This window comes from Pelodiscus sinensis, chromosome 14, assembly GCF_052426305.1.
Source record: "Pelodiscus sinensis isolate ZL-2025 chromosome 14, ASM5242630v1, whole genome shotgun sequence".
Classification (NCBI taxonomy): Eukaryota; Metazoa; Chordata; order Testudines; family Trionychidae; genus Pelodiscus; species Pelodiscus sinensis.
The window spans coordinates 38,863,076-38,889,688 of NC_143065.1; the positions used below are offsets into that span (position 1 = coordinate 38,863,076).

Genomic DNA, 26,613 nt, shown 5'->3' on the forward strand with positions numbered 1-26,613 from the left:
GGTCTCTTTTCAATGCCTCGAAATTCCCTGTTTTGTGCGCTGCTCCCTTCCCCACCTTTCAACCTCTTCCCCACTACTGGGGTTCTCTCAGCAAATTTTTGGAGGCCTCATAGTGTGGCCACTAACTTTTGTGGTGGCCACTATGAAAATTTTCCTTAAAATATTTAACTTCAGTGAAAATAAATAAAAGATGGAAGATTTATGTGATCTGAAGAGAAACATACACACATACATGTCCAGATCATTATAATTTATGTAGGTTTTTTTTTAGACTCAATAATAACATACAGTTGTCCCTATTTTTTACTTGCCCTAAATAAGAATAGAAACAAAAATAAGGGGCTTTGCCTGTTGTTGTCTTTTGTTGTTGTTTTTTTTGCTTTTTTTTTAGTTACAGGTTTTTTTTAAGACTAACTAGCTAGTAAGTTGTCTTTTGTTTAAAAAAAAAGATATTGGTATGTTTGTTAATATCGCTTTTTGCAGCCAATTTATTGGCTAGTTGGGAGGCAGTAAAAAGTTATATTAACTTACAAATATCACTTTCCATCACAGACTTATTCAGCCCTGGTAGGTGAAGGATAAATTAAGCCTTGAATGGAAAGGTGGGTAGGGAGGTATCAAGGACTGGGGTATTGGTATGTATGTATAGGTGAGCGGCCAGTGACTGCAGTGGGAGCTCAGGGTAATGGGGGAAGGCAGGGGAGAGTGAGCCCAAAACTCAGTAGCTGAAGTCCAAAACCCAACCAATGTCTGTGCAGCCAAAGTCCAGAAACATGGGTGGAGTCCATGACGAACCTGCTGGCCTGTGGCCACAACCTGTGCCTGCCCCTTCAAGGCTGACACTAGAAGCCTGAGCTCCATCACACCTAGGAAAGGGGGGAAGTTGCACTGCATTTCTGCTCTTCTAGAGTGCATATCTCCAGGGCAGGGCCCAACCCCTCCTTTTGACCCCCCAGAGAGGAGTTGTACCTTCCCACCCCCCATTTTTCCAATCACCAGCTAGGAAGCTATGAGGGTAAGAAAACCTGTGTTGGCCACATTTGAGAAATGACGCTGTAGATTTTGGTTAGGCCGTAAAAGCCCATTTCTTGATCTTAGATGTTTCTCTAGCCATCCACCATTACTAGGCGTATGAATGTTTAACCAGTAGGGGCTGGAGCAGCTCCTGGACCCACTGCAGATTGGCTGCTCTGACTGGCTGTTCAGAACAGCCCCTGTCTGTGGTGGGCCCGGCCCAGGTGGTGCACCACAAACGGGGACTGTTCGGATCAGATGGCCAGTCATAGCAACCCTTGTTTGTGGTGGGTGGGCTGCTCCAGCCCTAAACAGTTAACCAGTTAAACATAATGTTTAACCAGTTAATCAATGAAACCGAATTTTACATTCCTAACCATTATCCTAGGATTCTGTTCTGGACCATCTGCGTTGCGACCTCAAAACCATGCCTGGTAGGTAATCTTCTTCTCCGAGCCCAACCTTTGTTCCTCAGAGGTCCCCAAGACTTTGTTTTTGGGTGAGGACTTGGGGACAGTTACCTTCCTGCTTTTTATAATTCTCCAGAAACTCTGATTTTTTCGGTTATTTTCTGCCTACCCATTAATGGTCCTTGTTCCTTACTTCAATTACAATGAGACCATACTTTGAGAAGAATCTCTTGCTGGTTTTTTACCCACATTAAAACCCCAAATATTCCATATGGTTCACTCCTTCTTTTCAGTTTCCACTTTGGGGAAATACCCTGTGCTTCCTTTCTCTTCATTCTCCCTACTTCAACCTTGACAGTGTTTTGGATGCTAATTCCCTTTATCCTCCACTTCTCACTCATCTAACAGTATTAACTCCCTCTTTTCAGGCTCAAGCTGACTCAAGGGAGACTTGCAAACTGGGAATGCAAAGGAGAAGATACAGACTGTAAGAAAAATTGAAAGTGGCACTCAGTATAAAGGTGATAATCCACCTTCATTCTTATCTTGTATCCCAAGCCAACCCTGCATGTCCACACAAGCTTGTCTGGATGCTTATGGAACCCGTTCTTATTGGCTTTCTTGACTGATTTTATGTGAGTACCTAGGATTAGATTTCCCTCTTAGGTGTTTTTTTTGGTGGGGTTTTTTTGGGGGTTTTGGTTGTTTTGGTTTTTTTTAGAAAAAACAATTTGCTCTTTGGCTTAAAAAAGTAACAAAAATTTGCAGTATAGGGAATGAACTTTTTCCCTTTTCTGTGTCTTGTTCTGCACTTTGCGTTCTCATTTGATAAAATAAGCTCCAAACATTTATTTACTTTTTTTGTAGGTTGCAACTTCAAGATCTTTTTGTGGCTTCTCTCTTTAATAATTTTATTTAAAAAAACCAAACAAACCCACCATGTCAATTGTTAATTGGGTCTCCTTATTTAAAAATAAGCATTGTGTACATCTCTCTTCTTGTCTTACTTCCCACCAATACACACAAAGAAAACCTTCCATGATAAGAGAAATGATTGAGAATTATTACTAGAGTAGGTAACAATAAAAGCATTTGGATGGTTTACTAATAATTATGTCTGTAATTCTTAATGTGTAAAAAGCCTGTGTGTACAGACTGTATTGTCATTAGTTTGTGAACACTGAATACTAATCAATTGATTGTTTACAAGTTCAGATCCTCTTGATGTATGTTGGTCTCTGCAGACGTAGTCACAGGGGAATCAAATAGTATTGTTCGTTGCAACTCAAAATGCTACTGGAAAGTGTTTGTTTTTATACACAGTCAGTCAAAAATGTTTTTCTCCTGAAGGATTTTAAAGGGTTTACATGTTCAAGGGAGTTGGAAGATATAAAGCTGCCTTAGTATATAGTTTTAATGAAAGTGTTCCTTTTTCTGTCAGAAATTCTGGTTAAATATTTTAAGTCACTTAACTGTTTCCACTGATGATAGTGCTTAAGCTTATGTCTTATTTAAATGATTTTTTCAACTATTTACAGTAAAAACTTCTTGCACAGAATAGGAATGTAAATGACTAATCAACTAGTTGCTCTCCTTCCTTGCTGCCTTTATCAGCAAGGGTGGGGAGAGGATGTGCTGGGGGAGCTGGCTCCATGGGAGAGGGCAGGGGCATAGCAGTGGCATTCCACCTCTTGAAATGTACAAGACTCCCTGCTGGGGCTCCAGGTGACATTTTAATCTTTGAAATGATTCCTCTCTTTTTACTTTTTTCCTTCAAAAACCACTTCTTCCTTGCACCACTTCCAATTAAGGATGTTAAATATTGGTCAGTTGAATAGTTGAGTAACCCCATGAATTATTTTCGGTTTCTCAGCTCTATAGTCCCGAGGTGTGGGGTAGCAGCCAGTGCACTCCGGTCCCACTCCCAAGGAGCCCCCTGCTATCCTGCACTGCAGGCGGAAGATGGTCCACAAGGGGACCCAGTTTAAAAACCAGCTCCCCTCATGGACTGTCTACCTGTCACCTCGTGCTGCTGCCTGTGATACAGAGGCAGCAGCGCAGGGTGGCAGCAGCCCCTGTTCATTGGGTGGGGATCTGAGCTCCTGGATCCAGTGCAATCCGGAATCCAGTGCTGGGATTCCTGCCTGCCTAGCTCCTAATATACTTCAAATGCAGAGCTGCAGTGGGGGTGGGTCCTGGACCCAGCGTGAGACAGGACTGAGCTGGGCTGCTGGCCAGCCTGCTAAAAAATTTACTGGCCGGGGGGTGGGGAGGAGAGGGGAAATGCGTATAGTCTATAGCATTATCCAGTAAGCTTTTGCTACACTATTACAACTACACTATTACATCCCTACTTCCAGTCTCTCAGCTTGTCAAATTTACCCTTATTCTCATAGTAACTGTATTGGTATACAAACCATTGAGTTCTCAAGACACACAAATGCCACTCGCTCAAACTTAATTTAGCATGCATCATGCTACAGCCCCATGAGGGTAGGGGCACCAAGGTTTGGGGCTTCTGGCCTTTGCTGTGGAGACTTGCAGTTGCCGTGGGATGGATCAAGTTAATCAGAGGGCTGGATCTATCCCTTGGGCCATAGGTTCCCCATCCCTGTAGATGATAGTTTCAAAGGATACTGTGGAGCCATCCTTTTTGTAGTGTTGATTGAACTCCTGTTTATATTTGTTTTCATTGTCAATTTGCATCTAACAATATTCTCTCTCCTTATTCAAAAAATGTATACTTTACATTTACCTGAAGGAGGCTGTGCATTGTAGTAGAGAAGGAGAAAACCAAATTGAATACATTTGAAGTCATTGTTGTATTTAATTTGTAATATACCACAGTGTAGCTTTTAGGTCTATCTACATTAGGGAAATGACCTACTGTTGGCAATGGTTTTCTGATATTCAGTGCTGAAAATGCAAGTGTAAAGGAGGCTGAGCTTTTCTCTGTTACAGAAATATCAGTACTAGGGTCTATTACACTTTTGAAGTGTGTTGAAATGAATTTGACCCAGTCTTCACTAGCAGTCATATTTTTTTCAGCACCATTTTCAGAGGGACTATTATTTTTGCTGGCAATATTGGTTAACAATTGATCACTTTGCTAGTACAGATGATTCTTAGTTCATGTTCGCCATTGTCAGACATACTTGTTATATGTCAATGGCTAAACAAAAAAAATCCACAATCATGCAAGTCAAATAAGATTTATATGATTTTCTAAAAGTATTATGAGGAAGTACTCTGTTACCTTCCTTCATGATTATGATGTATGTTCAAAATCATACCCTTACTGTTACTGAATATGTCCAGCAAACATATTCTATGTGCACCCAGGGGCTTTTTCTACTTGACCGAGTCTTTCACCAGTATAATTTCACTGATATAGCTACACTGGTGCAAACTCCTAGCATAGATGTACTATTTTTCCCCCTCCTTAATCCTTAGTTCTTCGGGATTCATTCATTGGGTGAACAGCAAGCATTACTTTTTTGATTTTGTGAAATACTAATTCAGCAAAGTTCGTGACAGATAGTTTTATGAAGGTGATCGCTATCAATTAGGGAATTAACTGCCAATTGAAACTTGATGACTAGGACAAGTAATGAAGCAAGGTTAGGAACTGAAGGCAAAATCAGAATCTCTGGAGCAAGAACCGTGTATTACAAGTACAGCTATTTCCTAGGTAGAAGGAAGATTGCACACACAAATATACAAGATAAGTAGTTTTTTTGTGTTTTACTTTCTAGTTGTATAAAACTACCTCTTCCCTCCCTGCACTTTATGGTGGACTCTTAGGACATGTCTACACTAGGAAATTATTTCAAAATAATTTTACAAAATAACTCCCAAAAATCATTATTTTGAAATAAGCTTATTCCCCAAGGAAAGCAAAAGTTGTTGTTTCAAAATAACGAGGCCATTATTTTGAAATAATGGGCTTGGTACTGTGGACGCTTTACTTGTTTTGAAATAAGGGGAAATATTTCAAAATAACTCCCTAGTGTAGACCTAGGCTTTGACACCTGAAGACTTGCTGACTGAAACTGTCTTTCATTGTTGAGCCCTCAGCATTAGCTTTTAGAATTACACTGAGTGAAAAACTGTTGTGTTATCCACGCAAGTGATCCATTGTATGGTTTCCACTGAAGTGTTTATAACATTCTAAAATGAGACTCTTAGCAAATATAAATCTTTAGTTGAGATCTTTGGATGATGAAACAGGTTATATAAATGCTATTTATTTTTATTCTGCATTAGTTGTGTTTAGAAATATTCTAAGAATGATTGGCTATTTCAGTTCATATCAAAATATCTTTCTCTGCTTGTTGATTCTCATTGAAGTGTCTCTGTTCAGATATTTAAATGGTAGAAGTCTAGGGGTGGTCAATGGTTAGAAGGGCCTGCCACCTAGTCTCGCAGCATCGCTAAGGTCTTGCAGTAGCCTTGGGGTTCCACCACCTGGCCCGCTAGCCCCTCTGCAGCCAGAGCTGCTTCAGTTCAGAATTACTGGCTGCTGCTGGAGTTCACCAGCAACTGGTGGTTAACTGGTAAGCATATGAATAAGCTTCATGCTTTCCCATAGGGCTTAGCGGTTAACTGTTTAACATCACTACAAAGTCACATGTTCACATCAGTTCCATGGGAAACTACAAGCAGCTTTAATTTGATTGTGCTTTTTTGCAGGCAGTTGTGCCCATGCAAAACTTGTACACAAAGAATCTTAATTTTTTTGTGAGTGGTATGTTTAAATTATGTATGAATTGTTATGTAAATTTATATTTACTCACAGTTGTATTTGATTCTTGAGTCCAAATTTTCATGTCAGTTACATCACTGCTTCTCTCTTAATGTAAATAAGTTCCCTACTGGGCCTAAGAGGTGTATAAGTCGTACACCTTGTAAGTAAGGATTGCAAAACACTTGGCACACGGAGCCAGATTCGCCTTACAGTCAGTTAAATTCTCATAGTGATTCTAAGGGAAGAGGTAGCTGCACAAAACTGTTAAAATTGTTCTTATTCCAAGGGAGCCATAAGGGTCTATGCCCTTGGATTCCTCCTGAGTGCTTTAACTCCAGTTGGGAGTTCTACTAGTAAAAGCTTCCCCTTTTCTTAGCTGGAATCATGAGGTTGATTAGCAACAGAAGCACTGCTTACCTGTGCTGCTCTCCAGCACAGAGATCTTGAGCTTACGAATTCTTTCAAAGCTGGCCCATAAAATACGCCTTACAGCACCGATGTGACAGAGAGAAATATATAGGTATTATTTCAACCACCATTGAAATGCATCCACCTGTGGAGTGTAACAACGCAACAGCTATTTAGCAATGCATATAATAGCATACAACAGCTAAGGACGGGAAGTGAAGAATACCTAGCCAATTGAAATTTCTGGGGAAATTTAAATAAGCAGAAAGTAACTAGAGAAGTTAGAATTTGACTAGCATGCTGGACTCTAATGTCACTTTTTATAGGAAGTTATTGGATTTTTTTTTTTAATGACCATGTGTGAATCTAGGTTGGGTTTTTTTTGTTTTTTGTTTTTTTGAAACACAGTGGTGCAATGTCACCAATACCATTTTGGACGATTTTTTTCATTATTGTTTCTGAGATAAAATGTCTCCCAATGATTCCACAAGTCCACATTCTGTGGCAGTTAAATATTACTTGATCTCCCTTCCATGGACTTAACCTGTCTAAACCCTGCATAACTTGAAGTGTAACTGGACCATAGCACAGCGTGTCCACTGTGAAGTACAGCAGGATAATAAAGCTTCTCAAAATACTGCCGCCATCAGTTTTTTATTTGGTGCTTATGAAAATGGGATATGATAGGAACGGCTATTGTAAGTGGTACAAGAACACAATAATCATGTGGTAGATGCAGAAAGATGCAATCCCTACCATTAATAGACTGCAGCCAAAGAAAATGAGCAGCAATTGAAGGGTGTCAGAAACGTGTCAAAAATACTGTCAATTACAGACATTTTTTATTTTGAACAAATTGCCATTTAAACTAGCCAGTATTAGCCAGATAACTTCTTGTAATGGAAAAGTGGGTTCTGAAGAGAGAATATTGCTCATATTTTTTAAAAATAGAGTGTTATTGAACATTAAACTTCAACAAGAGAGACCGGGATTTAGACTTAATGTCTCATGCGTACATAGCAGTATCATGTACAGGCAGTCCCCGGGTTACGTACAAGATAGGGGCTGTAGGTTTGTTCTTAAGTTGAATCTGTATGTAAGTCGGAACTGGCGTCAGCCGCTGCTGAAACTGATCAGTTTCAACCGCGGCTGAATCTGGATGCCAGTTCTGACTTACATACGGATTCAACTTAAGAACCCTAGGTGTCCCCAAGTCAGCTGCTGCTAAAACTGATCAGCGGCTGATTCCAGGAAGCCTGGGGCAGAGCAAAGCCGCAGAGCACGCGGGCAGTAGGACAGTCCAGGCGCGCCGCGGCTGTCCCACTGCTGGTGTGCGCCGAGGCTTTGCTCCCCATCTCCCTGCAGACCAGGGAGACGGAGAGAAAAGCCGCTGGACCGCCCCAGCAGACCAGGGACACCCGAGCAAAGCCGCCGCCTGGGTATGGTAAAGTGCCAGCAATAAAATAGCAAGCCACAGATCTGATGCACGGGTTTGGGATGATTGGTACATAATTTGCTATTTAGATGTGCAAGACACAATAACTGTTGGTATCAGACCTTGCTTTCATGAACACCAACTTATAGCTGCCTGTAATAGAAAAACCTGTTAAGCGATGTCAGAATTTCCCATTTGCATTTTGGTTTTTTACTTATTTAATAAGGAACACACTCATGTAGAAAATTCTCAAATTATAATCTCGGCAACATTAGCGCATATATTGGCAGATAATCAAGAAAAAATTGCCAGATTTTAGTTACTGTTATTTCTGATATCTGGTGAATTATTACAAAGGATCTTTGTAAATCCTTTTAATAGGCAAACTTAAGTTATTGCACTTAGTAAAGTCACTCTTCATTTAGGTTGGAGATTTTACTTTTGCCGTATGCAGCTATTTTCCTCTGGAAAAAATACTTGTTACTTTTTTTTTTCTCCTGGAGAAAGTTGCTACCTTGTCTCAAGTCTGTGAAGTCAGTGCGGTTCTAATTTATATCAGCTAATAGAAAATGTGTGGCTTTTTTTAAAGTGAAAATCATGCAAAAACAAAAAGAGAACTAATGGCTGATCAGTTATGCATAAACAAGTTTAGAAATGTGATTGAATTAGGTCATGGCAAGTCTCTGATCATTTCTCTAGTTGTGTGATGCTTTTTATACTCTGGAAGGCAAAGATATAGGTAATGGTAGGACCGTTGTGGGTTTCTCTCTTCAGCTACTTTTAGAATGCAAAGCTTTGGTTGTTCTGTGTTTAAAATTTCTGTCACTTAATGTAAGCTAAAATTGCACATCTCTTGTAACTATTTCAGATCAGCTCAGTTGCACAATATAAGAAACAAAAGCCAGTTGCTTTGCTTTCTATGATCTGCTAAATAGTGGAATAATTGGTCCTTTTAGTATTTGTTTTATTACTGAAGTGCCTAAGAGCCCTAGTCATGGGCTAGGACCTCATGTTCTAGGCTATGTACAAACATAACAAAAAAGATGGTTCCTACTCTGAAGAGCTTCCAATCTAGGTATAAGGCCAACAACAGCAAGTGAATATGGACTTATGAGGATCACAATAAATCAAGGAGATTATATTGGTCAGCTTGAAAGACAGTGGCCTCAGCGCACACAGCCTAACCATTGGCAAACTTTTTGTAGGCGCCATGGGCAAAGAACAGTTTTGAATAAAGATAACATGCTCATTTTGCATGTGTTCATGGGGAGCACCTTCCATGCACCAATGACAGTATGAGAGAAAACAAGAAGGAGCTTGTTTGGAAATGTGCAAAGGCGGGGGATGGAGGTTGGCATTGTGTATTAGTTGGGAACGGGGAGAGAATCAACATCTTGATGATGAATGGGAAATGGAAGGTAGAGTGGGGATAGGCTGTAATAGGCCTTCAAAATGAAGACAAGTAACTTTATATTTGCTGGGATAGAGATGGGGAAGTCAGTGGAGGGACGCAAAGAGAGACATGACATTGTCAAAATGTCAGATTAGGATGATGATCTTTCCAGCATTCCGAAAGAATAAGAGCAGAGCAAGTTTGCATTTGTCCAGGCTTGAGAGACATATGTCACAGTAATTGAGATGTAAAATGGATGAGACCCTGTACAAGCGTTTTACTGTGTGGATGGCTAGGAAAGGCCATATCTTAGAGATGTCATGCAGAAGGAATCTGTAAGATTTAGAGGTAGCTTGATGTGAGGACTCGGAGACAGGACAAAATTGAAAATGACTCCCAGGTTTTGGGCCTGAGTTATCGGCAAGACAACGTCTGCAGTGATTGAGAAATGAAGGTAACAGGGAAGACTTTGAAAGAAAAATTAAGAGCTCTGTTTTAGTTATATTGAGCTTGAGCTGACAGACTTGACAAGAGATGCCAGAGAGAAAGGTCTTCATTTTAATTTGGACTGAAAGACAAGTTTGGAGTACAGAGGTTGACCCATGAATTGTCTGAATGGTTGAGTTTGTTTTTGGATGAAGTTAACCAGAGAGGAAGTGTAGAGGGAAAAGAGAAGGGGACCAAAGAGCCCCGTAAAACTGTCACAGAAATGGGGGATGAAGAGTATCCTTTGAAGGACACGCTGAAGGAGAGATTAAAAAGCTAAGAGGAGAACCAGGAGTTGACAGTCACAGAAGCCAAGGAAGAATGAAATATCAAGGAGAAAATCATGGTCAATGGTGGCAGAAGTGACTGTTTGGATTAAGAGGATGAGATTTTGGTGAGTGATTTTTTTTTTTTGTTTTTTTTTTGTTTTTTTTTTGGTCACTGGAGTGCGAGAGGCAGAAAAGTTGGATTGGAGAGAGTCTGATGTTCCTCTCCCCCAGTTCCATACCAGAGATTTGTAGAAAAGTGTTCAGTGAGGTTAGATGAAAGGTACATGGGGCAGTAGAAAGGCAAATGAGGTCAAGGGTGATGAGATTAACATGGGAAAGACTAAAGCATGCTTGTGTAGTGAAGGGAAAGAGCAAAAGAAGGAGAGGTAAAAGAGAGAGTGAGAGTGATTACAAGGGAGAAGAGGAGATGGGATGTTGTCACTAGGGCAAATGGAAGATTTAGAGGGAATGAGCAGATGGGAAACTTCTACATCTGCATCAGGGAAGAAAGAGGAGAGATTTGGAAGAGGAGAAGGGAAAGGTCGCAATTTTTTTTGGTAAACTTTTCCGTGAAAGAATTTTTTTAGAGAAATGGAGGCAGGACAAGGGGAGAGTTTGAGTGAGGAAAAGGTGGCTGGTGTGCTGGGCATGGAATTCACTGGGTTGGAGAAGTAGAGCTGTTTAGTTAGGAAGATGGCAAAATTGAAAGAGAAGAGAGTGAATTTGTACTCATGTGCCAAAATATTTCATCAGAAATGCTCCACAATAGGAGAGCAGGAGAAAATGGATGGTGGGGATGAGCCAGAGTTGGGTTTGGCAGGGTGGACCTTGAGATGGGACAAGAGTCAAGGGTGGTGAATGAAGTATGGAGAGAATTGACAGCTATATCAATGGGGGAAGGTGGAGAAAAGGAGAGTGCAGAGGGAATATGAGATGTCATCAGTGTCTATGGGCTGAAAATCTCAAAGGCAGATTGACAGGGTATTGTGATGGGGAGGGAGGAGCTGATAGTCAGAGGGGAGGGGGGAAACTCAGCAACAGAGAAATCAGAGAGAGAAAATAGTGCTGGATGAAGTCCAAGTCAAGTGAATGGCCCTTTTAGTGACAATGTTGATCCTGTAACACTTTCAGAAGTTTGTTTTGGACTTTAATACAAATATTCCTGAAGTACATTTAAGAAAGTGAAGAGGCAAAGCCTTAGCTTTGTTTTATGATACCAGGGATTATTGTGAAGGTTCCAATCAGACAAGTGATAGAAATGTAGCCGTGTTAGTCTGGTGTAGCTGAATCAAAAAACAGGACTATGTAGCACTTTAAAGACTAACAAGATGGTTTATTAGGTGATGAGCTTTCGTGGGCCAGACCCACTTCCTCAGATCAAATAGTGGAAGAAAATTGGCACAACCATATATACCAAAGGATACAATTAAAAAAATGAATACATGTGAAAAGGACAAATCAAATTTCAGAACAGAAGAGGGATGAGGGGAGGAGGTAAATGTCTGTGAGCTAATGATATTAGAGGTGATAATTGGGGAAGCTATCTTTGTAATGGGTAAGATAATTAATGTCTTTGTTTAGACCTAGGTGAAAAGTGTCGAATTTAAGTCGTTCATACTTAAATAGTGAAGGTAAAGAGCAAAAGAAGGAGAGGTTAGAGCAGAGTAAAAGAGGGAGTGAGAGTGGTTACAAGGGAGAAGAGGAGATGGGATGTTGTCACTAGGGCAAACGGAAGATTTAGAGGGAATGAGAAACTTCTACATCTGCATCAGGGAAGAAAGAGGAGAGAGTTGGGAGAGGAGAAGGGAAAGGTCGCATACTTAAATTAGACACTTTTCACCTAGGTCTAAACAAAGACATTAATTATCTTACCCATTACAAAGATAGCTTCCCCAATTATCACCTCTAATATCATTAGCTCACAGACATTTACCTCCTCCCCTCATCCCTCTTCTGTCCTTTTCATATGTATTCATTTTTTTAATTGTATCCTTTGGTATATATGGTTGTGCCAATTTTCTTCCACTATTTGATCTGAAGAAGTGGGTCTGGCCCATGAAAGCTCATCACCTAATAAACCATCTTGTTAGTCTTTAAAGTGCTACATAGTCCTGTTTTTTGCTCCAATGAGACACAGCATTGATATTGCTCTTATGTGCTGAACCATATTAAATAATAGATCTATGAGGCCATGGACTAGGACAAAATGAATCTTGGGAGTGGAAGTGGGAAAGAAGGTGCAGCTACTGTGTCTAAAAAAGAATGGTTGTCTTTTAACTCCTAACATTTTAAAAACTAATTCAGTACTTGGTAACAGTGGTACCTAGCAGGGAGGGGCTAAATCTGTCCTCTAGGGCTGCATCTACACTGGCATGATTTTGCGCAAATACTTTCAACAGAAAATCTTTTCTGTTAAAAGTATTTGCGCAAGAGAGCGTCTATACTGGCATGTGCCTTTGCGCAAAAGATTTGCTTTTGCGCAAAAGCATCCGTGCCAGTGTAGACGCTCTCTTGCGCAAGAAAGCTCCGATGGCCATTTTAGCCATCAGGCTTTCTTCCGCAAGAAATTAACATTGCTGTCTACACTGGCCCTCTTGCGCAAGAATACTTGCCCAAGAGGGCTTATCCCTGAGCGGGAGCGTCAGAGTATTTGCGTAAGAACCACTGATTTTGTATATTACAAAGTCAGTGTTCTTGCGCAAATACTTGCGGCCAGTGTGGACAGGCGGCAAGATTTTGCGCAAAATCTTGCCAGTGTAGACACAGCCCAGTTGTTTTCACAATCTGCATCCTTTAAGGGTTGGTGCGTGAGACTATGACAGTAGAGCCTACTCTAGCCTTTTGGCTGGATTTTCTGCTCATATTCCATAGCTTGGGGTGAGGAGCATTCCTCCTTCTCCCCTCAGGAGAGAACTCAACTTAGTTTTTCATTCTTCTGTTTACTGGGGGAAAAGAGAAACCTCTACCTTCTCAAAAAAAAAATCTGTTTTCTTCCCCTTCATCCAGACACAAATAGCCAGGTTGATTCACTATTATCCAGTCTAACTGAACTCTACCTATCAGACTATAACATCTTATAAAAACTGACTTGACACTTTGTGCCCCTTTTAGCCTAACAGTATTCTGATGACATGAGGTTAAAACCAGGTGCCATGTAAAAGCAGACAAACCCTTTCTATTTAATCTATTTTTGAATCTAACAAGAATATATTATTCTTTTGAAGGAGTGGCTGCTTCTTTGAAATATTATACGGGCAAGATTATGCATTAATGAGGACCATGAAGAGTAGAACACACATCAAAAACAGCAACAGCTTCCTGTAAGGTAATATTTCAGGAATGGATTGAATTCATCCAGGCTGTACTTGCAAATCAGTTAACTTGCTTTGCCATCTGTTTGCGTGATGCTGTACAAATCATGGCAAGAGGGAATTTCCAGGTACATCTTATATCCCTTTCTTGCTTCTTTAACTTGCATGAAGAGCCAGTTGGTAGCAATCCACCCACATACAATTATATTCTAAGGGAGGTGAACGATATTGGAAAATATCAAATGCCATATTGTTCAAACCTTCTATTAACTCTCCCTCCTAGTCCGAAGCTTGATACCCTAAACAGGATTTTGAAAGAATTTTTGAAGTTAACATGAAAGTAGTTTCCACATTTGTGTGTATATACAGCTGTCCCGAAACCTCAAAATGTTAATTATTCTCACATGGCATAATTTGAGTTTCAGTATTGGTAGAGGAGGTGAAATATAAATGTAAAGGCTCTACAAGTGGTAAAAGAAGCTGCCAATGGTTTAATTTGTCTTTCTGCTCTGCATGTGTTTGGTCTAGCTAATCTGACTAATACCCACTGGCTGCAAGCAGCATGTGGGGTCAGTGCCAGCTTTTTATAATACTGCATTGCAAATATTCCTACCAGCTGAGACTTCAGCAGTATGATGAAGATCTCTACTTCTTATCCAGCTGCCTTAAATGATATTTGGAAACTTAGTGCTGGTTTCTGAATAAAGATTCCCATTTCTTTCCTTCCCTTTTCTCCCAAAGTACCTGTCTGTTGTTTTTGAGTGAGTAGGCATTGTACTCCTTTATCGTGGAGTAATGTGTCCTCAAACTGTTGTTCCTGTGCAAAGAGATATTGTAGACAGGGTGATGGGTGTTGTTATGGAAATCACTAAAATGACATAACCCTCATTTTGAGAAATAGGTTTTGATAACTTCCAGTTTTTCAGACTCCAATCAGAGAGTCGAGGTGCATGTATATATTTTTTTTCTGGCTTATGCATATCACCAGTAGAGTTATTTCTAGACAGTTTCTACCTTCAGTTATGCTTGTAACTCTCAGTGCTTTCAGTAGACTTGCACAAATGTAATGATGGGAATAATTTGGCCCTGCAGTTCAACCTTCATTAACAGTACTGTAGATATGTGATCCAGGGCAGAATCCAGCTCTCTCATGGGGAGGTGACTTGGCTCTGATGTTCTTAGTGGAGTTTAAAAAAATAAAAGGGAAAAAGGGGCTTGGAACCTGATCCAAAGCCCACTGGGATCAATGGAAAGACTTCCATTGATTTCAGTGGACTTTGGATAAGGCCCTTTGTCACTAGATTAAGCAAAATTTGAATACTCTCCAGGAGCAGAATAAGCAGGTGCTGTTTTTATAGCAACTCTTTTTACCATAACCGCAGACAATTTAGTACATACTATGAACACCTGCTTTTTTAAAAAGTGGGGATGTTAAGACGGAAACACTGGAAGAAGGAAATAAGATAGTAATGATAGAGCAGAGGATGGGGTATATGGCAGAGACATTACAGGGATGTGAGTGGAAAAATTGTCAAAAATAATAGCTGTAAATCCCATAACTCTTTTGATTGATCCAAAATCTGTTTTCATGTACTCTTGCCCCACTTCCCAATTGTATTCTCTTCCTGCTCTTTCTCCAGAAAAAGGTTTTAAACATTCTTAATGCTTTCTACTCCCATCCCATCTCTTACCCTGATAATTTATTCCATGGGTTGGTTACTTTATACATTAAATCCTACTGTGTTAAGAAATTGAGTAAAATAGGGAATTAATGTATAGCTTTTAACTAGGGATGTAATAGTATAGTTGATTAACCTATAAGCAAAGGCTTATAGGTTCATGCTATCGATTGCATGCATTTTGCATTTCCCCCCGTCCCCCTCTCCTGCCAGTAAAGATTTTAGCAAGCTGGCCAGTAGTCTGGCTCAGTCCTGGCTTGTGCCAGGTCCGGGACCTACCCTTGCTGCAGCTCTGCATTTAAACTGTATTAAGAGGCAGGCAGCCTGGCTCAGTTCCAACTCAGACTGGGTCTGAGAGCTCAGGTCCCCTCCTGGACAGGGGTTGCTACCACCCAGTGCTGCTGCCTCTGATTCAGAGGCAGCAGTGCAGGGCAACAGGCAGTTGGCCCATGAGGGGAGCTGGTTTTTAAACTGGCTCCCCTTGCAGTCCAGCTCCTGCCTGGTACCTCATGCTGCTGCCTCTGATACAGAGGCTTCAGCACAGAGTGGCAGAGGTCTCCTTGGGAGTGAGACTGGAGCGCACTGACTGCCAGCCTCACTCCCGGTGACTATAGAATAGTCGAGTAACCAATAAGAATTCATGAGGTTAATTGACTATTGAATTTACAAATATTTAATATCCTTACTTATAACTCTTCACCATGGTGACCTTATGTTAACACTTTTAATTGAAAACATCTGTTTCTCCATACTCAGCACATTAAAGGAAACTAATTTAAACATTACTTAACTATTTGAGCTCTGGTATTCTTTACAATGACCATTATTATACTCTACCCCAGGAGAGCATTTACAAAAGGGAGGTAAATATCTAATCTGTTCCCTCTTTACAAAAAATTAAAACTAACTAACTAAATAAATGTAGTCTTAAATAATGCCACAGTAGAAGGAATCATAAGCAAACTCTGAACTAGCTTTGTGCAAACAGCTTTTGTGTGAACTTTTTAGTTAATCGTATAACTATCAAAATAGAAACGTGTTCAAAATGTCTAAATCCAGCCTGTCTCTAGGTGGCTACCAGTAACTTCTGAGTACATGTCTTGTACTCTTTCTTTCTGCATTCTTGCAACAGAGTTCTGAAGGCAGCATGCTCATTAGTAATAACTTCTTGCAACAGACACAACCTTATTGAGAGAAGAATGGATATCAGGGGCCTTATACAGAAAGAGTTGCAATGTTTGACTTTTTCACTTATCTCTCAACTGTATATATATCTGGCACAATAGGAAATGGATGGCCAATGAGAGTACAAGAACCTCATTGAGAGAGATATCTCTTGAATGACCTATAGGCAGATTTAATCCCTTTATTTAACATACATAATTTAGCCTATTTAAACTGTTAGGTGGGATGATGTAGTCTGGCAACCTTGTTTTAAAGAGACACGGTAATGTGGATTTTTTTTTTTTTTTAAAGAACTAATTTCAAAAAACCTAATTTTTGTTTGAGAACATCAGTAACTTTAAAGACTAAAATGTCTTGTTCTGAAAAGAGCTCTCCCCTAGCTGTCTTAGTGTATCTGAATATCTGAGTTTTCTTCTGTTGCTCAGCACTTAACTTTCTGATACTGCTGCTTTCTTCTTTTGAGCCTTCCATAATAGGGTTACCTCTCTGTGGGATATGGTATGCAGTATGTATAAAAAATAGGAATACAGGCAGTCCCCGGGTTATGTACAAGATAGGGACTGTAGGTTTGTTCTTAAGTTGAATCTGTATGTAAGTCGGAACTGGCGTCCAGATTCAGCCGCTGCTGAAACTGACCAGCGGCTGACTACAGGAAGTCCAAGGCAGAGTTGCTCTGCCCCGGGCTTCCTGGAATCAGCCGCTGATCAGTTTCAACAGGCTGAATCTGGACGCCAGTTCCGACTTACATACAGATTCAACTTAGAACCCCAGGCGTCCCCAAATCAGCTGCTGCTGAAACTGATCAGCGGCTGATTCCAGGAAGCCCGGGGCAGAGCAGCTGGGGTGCTGCCGGGTTGGTCCAGTAGTGCCCAGAGTGGCGCTGCGGGACCAACCGGCAGCGCCCCAGCTGCTCTACCACAGGCGTCTGGAGAAAAGCCTGGTCTGCTGCGGGGGGGGCCCACTAGCTGCGCCCCCCCCCCCCCCCCAGCAGACCAGGGAGACGGGGAGCAGCTTTTCTCCCCCCGGAGGACACGGGTGGCGGGACCGCGGCGCATCTGGATGTCCCGCCGCTCCCGACCTCCGGGGCGAGAATAGCCCCGTTCATAACTGCGGATCCGATATAAGTCGGATCCGCGTAACTCGGGGACTGCCTGTACCTTGCAAACTCTGTAACTGCCTATCTTTTCAGGCAACAACACAGAAGTAAGGATGGCAATACCATACCATGCCATCCTTATTTCTGTGCTACTGCTGATGGTAGGTCTGCTTTCAGAGCGGGGCTCCCAGACAGCAATCACTGCTCTTCAGCTGCCTAGCTCTGAAGGCAGTGCCATTTCCAGCAGCAGTGCAGAAGAAAGCGGAGCAGCATCACAACCAGTACTACAATAACCTTGTGACTCCCCCTCACAACTCCTTTTGGAGTCAAGACCCCAACTGTTAACAAGATTGAAATTTCAGATTTAAATAGCTGAAATAATACAATGTATGATTTTAAAAATCCTATGATGGTGAAATTGACCAAAATGCACCATGAATTTGGTAAGTCCTTAGCCATAACGTATTTACTGAGTTCTTCAACTAAAGGTATAGTTGGCATTATAGCTCCAGAATTGCATGCATTAAACTTCACACAATGATCGGTCATTAAAGTTTTTTTTTTTAAGCTTAACTTATTGTTGATTATTCATTCTAATACACTGTCGTTACAGTAAAAAGAACTTTGTACACTGCTAAAGGCATCCCAAACTTTGTAAGTATTCCTTTCTGTTGGGATGAAAAAATTAGAAATCCTACAGCCATCTCTGTTTCCTCGTCATTTTGTCTGGCTGTCTTTGATCCTATGCTTATCAAGGTCTTGGTTTGGGTGTATATTGGAAGACTTGTTGCATGGTGTCATTTGTAATGAGTCCTTTTTTTAAGGCATCTTCTGTTTTCCAATCCCCAATTCTAATTTCTGTATGCTCTGTGTTGATTAAAGGTGAATATTGTTTTGTAAGAAGCAGATTCAGCTAGGATGTTACACCATCACTGTCGGAGAAACCCTGAACTACAGGAAGAGTTGCAGATTCAGGCTGCAGTAGCTGCTGGGGATGTTCACACAGTGCGCAAGATGTTGGAACAGGGCTATTCTCCAAATGGCAGAGATGCAAATGGCTGGACCTTGCTTCATTTCTCTGCAGCAAGAGGGAAAGAGAGATGTGTTCGCGTATTCCTTGAACACGGAGGTGAGTTGCACAGAGATAAAAGGTCTTGGATTCCCTTCAAAAGTCTTTCAATTCCAGATTGATATCAGATTATTTCTGAAGTAACTTTCTAGTTTTCTTTGTTTCTTGGGAGTGGTTCTTTGTTCCTGTCTCCACTTCTCCACGCTACTCATTTAGGATGTTGGCTTCTTAAATGAGCTGGCAAACTGTTGAGCCTTTTATCTCAGTTCATTAGTTTTCAAAATTGCCAGGAAGCAATTATCAAAACGAATAAGCAAATGGTAGACAAAATCCTAGTGATTGCTGAGCACAAAGCAGTTTATAGTTCTAACCTGTGTCAGTTGGTCATGTTAAAGATTAGGCTTCCTGAGACTTTAACTTGATCTAATAACTCACGTGAAAAGCACAAGGCGGTTTGTCTTTACTAGGATTTTACCTCAAGTTAGCTAATTTGAGTTAGGAATGCACCTTTTTTCACAGGAAAGCAAGACCATAATTATAACTATCAATTCAGTATTTGAAGGGCATGGCATCAAAGACCAGCAATTGGTTAGGGTAGTATAAGAGAGAATAAATGGAAGTAAAGTTCAAGGTAAATATCACTTTTACTGACTTCTGTTGAAATATGGAAGTCTTTTAAGAAAAGGGATGGAAACACTTTTTCTTGAGTTATTTAAAAATAATTGAGACAAAGCACATCACTAATAATGGAGCACTCCTTACCTTTAGGCTTTTACAAAAATTCCTTGACTTCTGAGGTCACTGGGTTGAGTTTGTTGTCCTTGCAGTGAACAGCGTACGAAATGAGAGAGATGAGCATTCTGGGTCTTTAACTGAACTCCGTCCCTTTAAATCAGGGCTGAGGAACCTATGGCCCAGGGGCTGAATGTGGCCTGTTGGCTTGCCTGGATTCAGCTCCTGAGGCTCAGGGTTCTCCCCCAGCACTGGGGAGCCTGCAGTGGTGCTCCCTTCACCCTGCAGTCTCCCCTCCATTCCTCAGTGATTTACAAGTCAAAAGCAAAAACCCACCATTTTGGTTTTTGCTTTTGACTTGTGTGGCCCCCAACTAATTTTTCTGTGGGTCAGCAGTCCCCAACCCAAAACAGGTTCCCCACCCCGGCATTAAACTTTCTTTCTGACAAAAAAGCGCTAGATCAGGGGTGGGCAAGATCTGGCCTGCAGGCTGGCTCTGGCCTGCAAGGCAATTTGATTCAGTGAGAGGGAACTGCTAGCGGTTTTGAACAGTGAATGACTTCGCGCACTCCCGCGCCTGCAAGTCCCAATTGGCCTGGGGGCGGGGAGCGTGCAGTCTCCTCCTCCCACCAGGGGCACACAGCACCTAGAGCATGAGTTCCCAAACTGGGGGGCGTGAAGAAATTCCAGAGGAGAGGTGCGAGGCGACCCAACCTTCCCCTCCCCCAACAAGTTTTGCTGCTATTTTTTGGGGCGGGGAGGGGTGTGAGGGTTTTTCAAAAATCAAAAGGGGGGGCGTGATGCCAAAAAGTTTGGGAACCACTGACCTAGAGGGAACTGCCAGCTGTTCAAAATGGTTGGTGGTTCCTTCTAGGTGCTGTGCACCACTGGCAGGGCGGAGGTGAGGGGCGAGAGACTTCTTGCACTCCTCTGCCCCCTAGGTCTGATTGGCTTGAGGGCAAGGGAGCACATGAAGTCTCCCCCTGCCAGGGGCACATGGTGCCTAAAGGGAACTGCTTCTTCAGCTTGAGGCCCCACCTTTTCTGGGATGGAGCTGGCCCACACCCAATACCAAAATTGGCCTCCCTGCAAAAATTATTGTCCACCCCTGAGCTAGATGGGACTCCTGAACTTCCTAACACTGTTCATAAATTAGAGAGATAGTTTGCTACATTTTCACTAACTTCCCATCCCATGGAGACTTACACGAGCGATCTGATTCATAGGAACTACTCGCATATGTTACAGTGTATGAGATCACGCCTCCGGTGTGTGTTATATGTAATAGACTATTTATAACAATACAAAAACTATATTTAAAAGAATACTAGTTACAAAGTCAACCAATGAAAGCTAGAAAATGCCACATGTAGGAATCAGAATTTAAGGTGCATGGGCAACCCTAACTCTGGCATTTCCTGATTTTTTTTTTTCAAATATTTGATTTGCGATATATAAATATCTTGACAATTTTATAAAGTTGACATTCTTTCCAGATTTACATGCTTTGTTTTTTCATTATTCAGTATATCTTCTTATAACTATTTTTTTATAGATACTGACTGGCTGCTATATTTCCCTTTTTAATTATTGTTTTTAATAACCTATTGCCAGGTTATCTGAAATGAAAATCTTTTCCTGGCAGCAGTGCAGAATGCAGTTGAAGGAACTGCAAAGTTGAGTAACTAGGCACCTGAATAAGAAGATTCTAATGGTGTGGGTGTTAGTTACAGGAGGAGGTGTGGGGTCTGGAAGGGAGTTTGGGTGAAGGGGGTTGTGATTGGGGTAGAGGAAGGGGTGCAAGATGCAGGAGAGGTTTCTGACTTGGAGGAGGAGTGTGGCATCTGGGAGGAGTTCGTGGCCTGGGGTGGGGGTTCAGGAGCGACTGTGGGGATTTGGGTTGTGACCTAGAGGCAATGGATGGGATTGCAGGCTCTGAGAGGGGGTATGGGTGCAGGAGCGGGGTGAAGGGGTTTGGGTTGCGATTGAGGGTAGGGAGTTTGGGTGCTGGAGGTGGTAGAGTGTTAGGTACAGGCTCTGGCTGGGGGCACTTACGTTAACTGGCCAGAAGCCCAGCAAGACCCTAAGGCAGGCTCCCTGCCTGCCACATCACCCATGCTGCTCAAAGTGGCTGGCTGCTGGCCCCTAGGGGGGGTCATCCATGCTGTCTGAGCCACAAGCGTGGTTGCCAGCGGAAGCTGCAAGATTGTGCTGGGGAAGGGAGCAGCATGCGACATCCTCCCACAGGATTGTGTGGTGAGCAAAGATACCCATGGCCCCCGCAGCTAGCCGCTTTGAATGGCTTGTGGAGTGTGGACGCAGGGAGCCTGCCCAAAGCTCCTGCTGGGACACAGATCCATGGTGAGAGAGAATTGGCCCATGGGCTATATTGAACACCTAGACTTGTGGATAAAGATTAATGCATTTCTTGGATCTTCCTTGCACCAGTATTGTCTTAGGCGGTCCCATGCAGGCAGCAATGTGGTAAATATTTGTGACCCTTGTACTTACAGGTAACTGTCTGGAAGGAATTAAGCCTGGAATAAAGGGAATACACATAGCTACCCATCAACATAGTTACTGCATCTCATGCAGGTGGATTAACTGTGCCAACAGGAGAAGCTCTCCTGTCAATGTTGTAGCATTTTCTCTGTAGCACTACAGTGTTGAAGTACCATTACAGCATTTTCGGGGTAGACCTGCTCTTAGTAACAGTCCTGGAATTTTTTGGTGGGGGGGAAAAGAAGGAACATACCACAAGGAGTGTCCAAACAAATTCTGTCCAGATGTAAGACAACTGGTCATCATACAAAGTTCACTTTCCAGAGTTGGATAGTTACTTAGGATGGTGCAAAGTGAGAAACCTAGAATGAATAAGGTTATACATTTAACTTCAATATCACCAATATTAATTTTATTTTGGGATGGCGGTAATGGAAAAAACTAGTTTTTGTACAAGATAGTGTAAGTGCTTTTTATCCTCGTAATGTGCAGCTCATAATAGTTTGTCCACAAGATGGCAGCAAAGCACTTTCTTAACAATAATGGGCTGTCTTTTGGGTTTCTTTTTAATGATCTGACTTCTTAATTGAGTAGAAAATTGGTACCAGTGATCCAGTAAAAACCCATAATTTTAATGGGAATTTAAAATATCATTACCATATGGCGCTGTACATCGTATAGGTTTCATAAAGCTTAGTCGTCATATGGTTTGTTTACACGGTTGATTGGATTCTTTCACTTTTTTCAGAGGTTATCTCTTACATAGCTTACTACTTGGTTGGCCTTTATGTCATTATGAGTAACTGAATTGAATTGAGGGTAGAAGGGAGGAAACACTTTTAAAAGGGCACCCTTGTTTGAGAGCCAGTGGCGTTAATTAAAAAAACACTGCTAGTGCTAATCTAGGTGAGTGTAGAAACAGAGAAAGCATAGACACATTACATCACTGTACATTAAAATCAGGTATTTAAGCGGATGATTGGATCAAACAGAATGGAGTGAATTGAGAGAGGGTCTACCATGCTATCTGAGCAGTCTGGAGAATTTTTTTTTCTGCTGATCATTAATATTTTTAATCTTTATGTTTTTTGACTCTACAGTGGTATGGTTTTAGAGCAGGTTGGGAAAGATACCAGTTGCTTCCTAACAGTACAGGGCTGCTCCCTGCAGCTATTTGTCCAGTTTCATTATTAAGTTTCTCAAGTGCTTCGGCTTCTGCTGCTTCTGTTGAGAGACTAGTCCACAGTCTAATACAGCTCGCTGTGAGGAATTTTGTCCAAATATTTAATCTAAACTTGTCCTTAATTTCATCTCATTATATAGAGTTACCCCCTTTACTTACCTCAGGCAGTAACACTTCCTGTTTCTTAATACCCTTTGTGGATTGTTCCCCCACTGCTCCATTTTTAATTGCTTAGCCATGCTATACTTATTTGGCTCTCGTAATCTTTCCTGTTTTTTATATTTTTTTTGAAAAAAACCTCTCAAGCTCCTTCATCACTTTTGTTGGTCTCTTCTGAATTCTGCCTTATTTGTCAATATTTCTGGTGAGGTGATGTCCATAAATGATTCCAGGTGTGGACACTTGAGACCCATATAAAGCAGAACTTTTTCTTACCCATTCTATGACTGGATTCATCTGTATGTTTAGCCCAGCATTACATTGACCAATTTTGTTGCCATATCCTATTGCAAACTCCACTTACACCTCCATAGTTGTTGTTTGGAATTTAAGATTGGACTTTGTATCTTACTCCCCAGGCTGCTATGGATGAGAAATATAGCAGTTGCCTGTGTGTCAGTGTTCCCTCTAATCTTTTCTATCCATATGCGATTTTTTTCCCAACCGTGTACAGAATAAATTTTATGTGCATCAAGACGTGCATGTCCGACACCAGTAGAAACAAAAATCTATCTGTAGTTGCTCTGCTAATTAGCTGGGCAGCATTAGAATCTCTCCTGAGTGGCCACACAAGTATCCAGCTTATAGGGAGCACTGCTGTGTGTATGTATGTATGTGGTAGGGAGAGTGTTTGTCCCAAGCAAGCCACACAACAATCCACATTAGGAGAGGTGTTGACAGCCTCCAGAGGGAGCAATATTTTATTCTTTGACCTTCTGGAAGAAGGGTCATTCCATCATACTTCTCTCTGCCCCCCTTCCTCACCTTTCCTTTCAAACACTGAATTTATGTCTGATAAAATGCAATGAATGAAGTGTGAGAATGCAGCAATGTGGCTGTCAGGGTTTTGCTCAGCCAAAATGCAGTACTGTCAAATTAAGGATGGTCTTCCATGTGGATGGCTCCTCTCTTTGCACACTTGGAGACTTGGATTGGGAAATGGACTTGGGTTTCCAGGCTTTAGACTGGTAGAAGCTGAGCACATTACAAAATGATGCACATAGGTAAAGAGGGAGGGAGATGACCCTCTATCAGCCTTGCTAGCTGGATAAGAATGATAACCCAGTTAGCTGGCTAAAGGTAAGATGTTAAATGCATGTAAGGAAAGACTTGTGAAAATTCATTTGGAGTGAAGGGGTGTGATCGTTTTTAGGAGTTGAGAGTGGAATTAGGTAACTTGGTCTGGCTAATGTATTTGACCATATATAAAATAGCTATATGGGGTGGGAGGGAAGAATAGGACCTTTCCAATCACTTGTGAATTTAGTACTGCCATGTCTCTGATTTCCCCCTCCCCCCATAAGGGGATGCTTACATTCTTGTAAAATCTTAAATTTTTGTAAAACTATAAATTCAGAACAGACCTTTTCATCTTATAAAAACAGGCTTTTATCAAGATGATCTGGAATAACATATATCTTACATGCTTTGGAAATCCTACAGACCACAGAGTAACTCTTTACCTAATACAGTATTACACCCTAAAAACAACACCATCTTGCCAGACCACAAAACATCTGTAATTTGGGACAGCAGATGTTGCTACACATGCTTCTTTTTAAGACCAAGCAGCAGCACAAGGGAAAATAAAACAGGGAGAAAGAAGCATGACATTACAGATCTGGAAAGGAACTGGATGGACAAAGAAGTTTGAACAATTAGCTTAAAAGTGCTAGGAGAACTGTGCATGAGTTTAAACATAACTTCATCTTTTTCTTGTTGATTATGTTTATTAAATGAAATAAACAATTTAACTCTCTTTAAAATTTTGACCTAAGTTCTATATAAAGGCATCTAGACATTGCTGCACTCAAAATTGAAACACCTAACTGATTTAAGATTCTAAATGTTATTTTTAAAAGGGATTTAGGCAGTTTTGGTTCCTAAGGGTAGCAGTGCCTAAGTGCTTTTACAAATCTGGCCCATCGTCTATAAAAGCAAGTAGTAGTTTGAAGCATGTCAAACTACTTCAGGATTTACATCAAAAGTAACATTCTGTCATTTGAGAGAGAGGGGTGTGTGGGGTTTTTGTTGTTGTTGTTGATACCATCCTTTTGTACTCTGTGTAACTTTTTCCCTTTATTTTGTATTTTAACTTTAGCTGATCCCACAGTTAAGGACTTAATTGGAGGCTTCACTGCTCTGCATTATGCTGCCATGCATGGCCGGGCAAGGATTGCACGCTTGATGTTGGAATCAGACTATAGAAGTGACATTATCAATGCAAAAAGCAATGATGGTTGGACTCCCCTGCACGTAGCAGCCCACTATGGCAGAGACTCATTTGTCAGACTCCTGCTGGAGTTCAAGGCTGAGGTTGATCCGCTCAGTGATAAAGGTACTACCCCGCTTCAGTTGGCCATTATCCGAGAGAGGTCAAGCTGTGTGAAAATCCTTCTGGATCACAATGCCAACATCGACATTCAAAATGGTTTCCTGTTACGATACGCTGTGATCAAAAGCAATCACTCTTACTGCCGAATGTTTCTCCAGAGAGGGGCGGATACAAACTTGGGTCGCTTAGAAGATGGACAGACACCATTACACTTGTCTGCTCTTAGAGATGATGTGCTTTGTGCACAAATGTTATATAATTATGGAGCAGACACTAACACAAGGAACTATGAAGGACAGACCCCATTGGCTGTTTCAATAAGTATTTCTGGAAGTAGCCGACCCTGTCTGGATTTCTTACAAGAAGTAACAAGTATGTATGTAAGAAAAGTTAATGAAAGCACACAGTTTTCTTTTTTGGGTTTAGCCTCAGGAAGACATTTCATCCTAGCTGGTTAAATGCTTTAGAAAGTTCCTTAGGGATGTTGGTGGGAGAAGTTCATATACTAGCCTTCTCAGTAAAGATGCTAACGCTAAGGACGACAATTTAATAGAACATTGTTTAAATTATGTATACTGTCTGGAAGTGTTTGTGTTTGTGGCTGAAAAATCCAGCTTTATTAGAGCTGGCCTGAAAGTACAAGCATAATCTGGCTTCTCTACAATCCTTTGCTGCAAAAACTCATCAGCTCACTATCTCATCTGGCATTTGGACCAGAGCAGAAGGAATTCTGTTGTTCAATTTTTTTTTCTTCTCTTCCTTCTCATTTCCTCCCTGGGACAGCAACATGAACCTACTTAGTTGTTTTCTTCTGCCACCTTTTGCAACTTGTGGGGATCCATAAGTTGTAATGGTAGCCCTGACTCTTTTATTAATATTTCTGAAATGAGAGAGGCATTCTATATTATCTTCTATTTAGAAGTTTAAATGGATAAAAATTGATAACCTGGCGAGTGGACTGTGCATAACACTTTTAAAATAGTACCTGTTCGATATCTGGAAACACTAGACTTAATGAAATTCTGTCCCAGTTCTGACAATTTTTTGACTACATTATGCATATTAAAATTGTGTGACCTATTTAAAAATTTCTTTGCAAGGAGGATGCTGCCATTGAAAATATTCAAAGTCCAGAGCTGT

General features: G+C 41.2%; 1 protein-coding gene across 8 annotated transcripts in view; it reads left to right on the plus strand.

The window, feature by feature from the left end:
- The window catches only part of ASB7 (ankyrin repeat and SOCS box containing 7), a 50,593-nt gene that overhangs the window by 785 nt on the left and 23,195 nt on the right, over positions 1 to 26,613 (plus strand). The window contains exons 2-6 of one of the 8 annotated variants that reach the window (XM_089782081.1): positions 1,853 to 2,059; positions 13,387 to 13,487; positions 18,047 to 18,087; positions 18,316 to 18,562; positions 25,240 to 25,845. In XM_089782081.1, the coding sequence (XP_089638207.1) occupies positions 18,352 to 18,562; positions 25,240 to 25,845 (817 nt within the window). In that variant the 5' untranslated portion in view covers positions 1,853 to 2,059; positions 13,387 to 13,487; positions 18,047 to 18,087; positions 18,316 to 18,351. Of the gene's footprint in view, positions 1 to 1,402; positions 1,449 to 1,852; positions 2,060 to 7,778; positions 10,288 to 13,386; positions 13,488 to 18,046; positions 18,088 to 18,315; positions 18,563 to 25,239; positions 25,846 to 26,613 lie in introns of those variants that run through there. The other 7 variants (XM_075896944.2, XM_075896948.2, XM_089782082.1 and 4 more) reach the window with 7 other exon arrangements.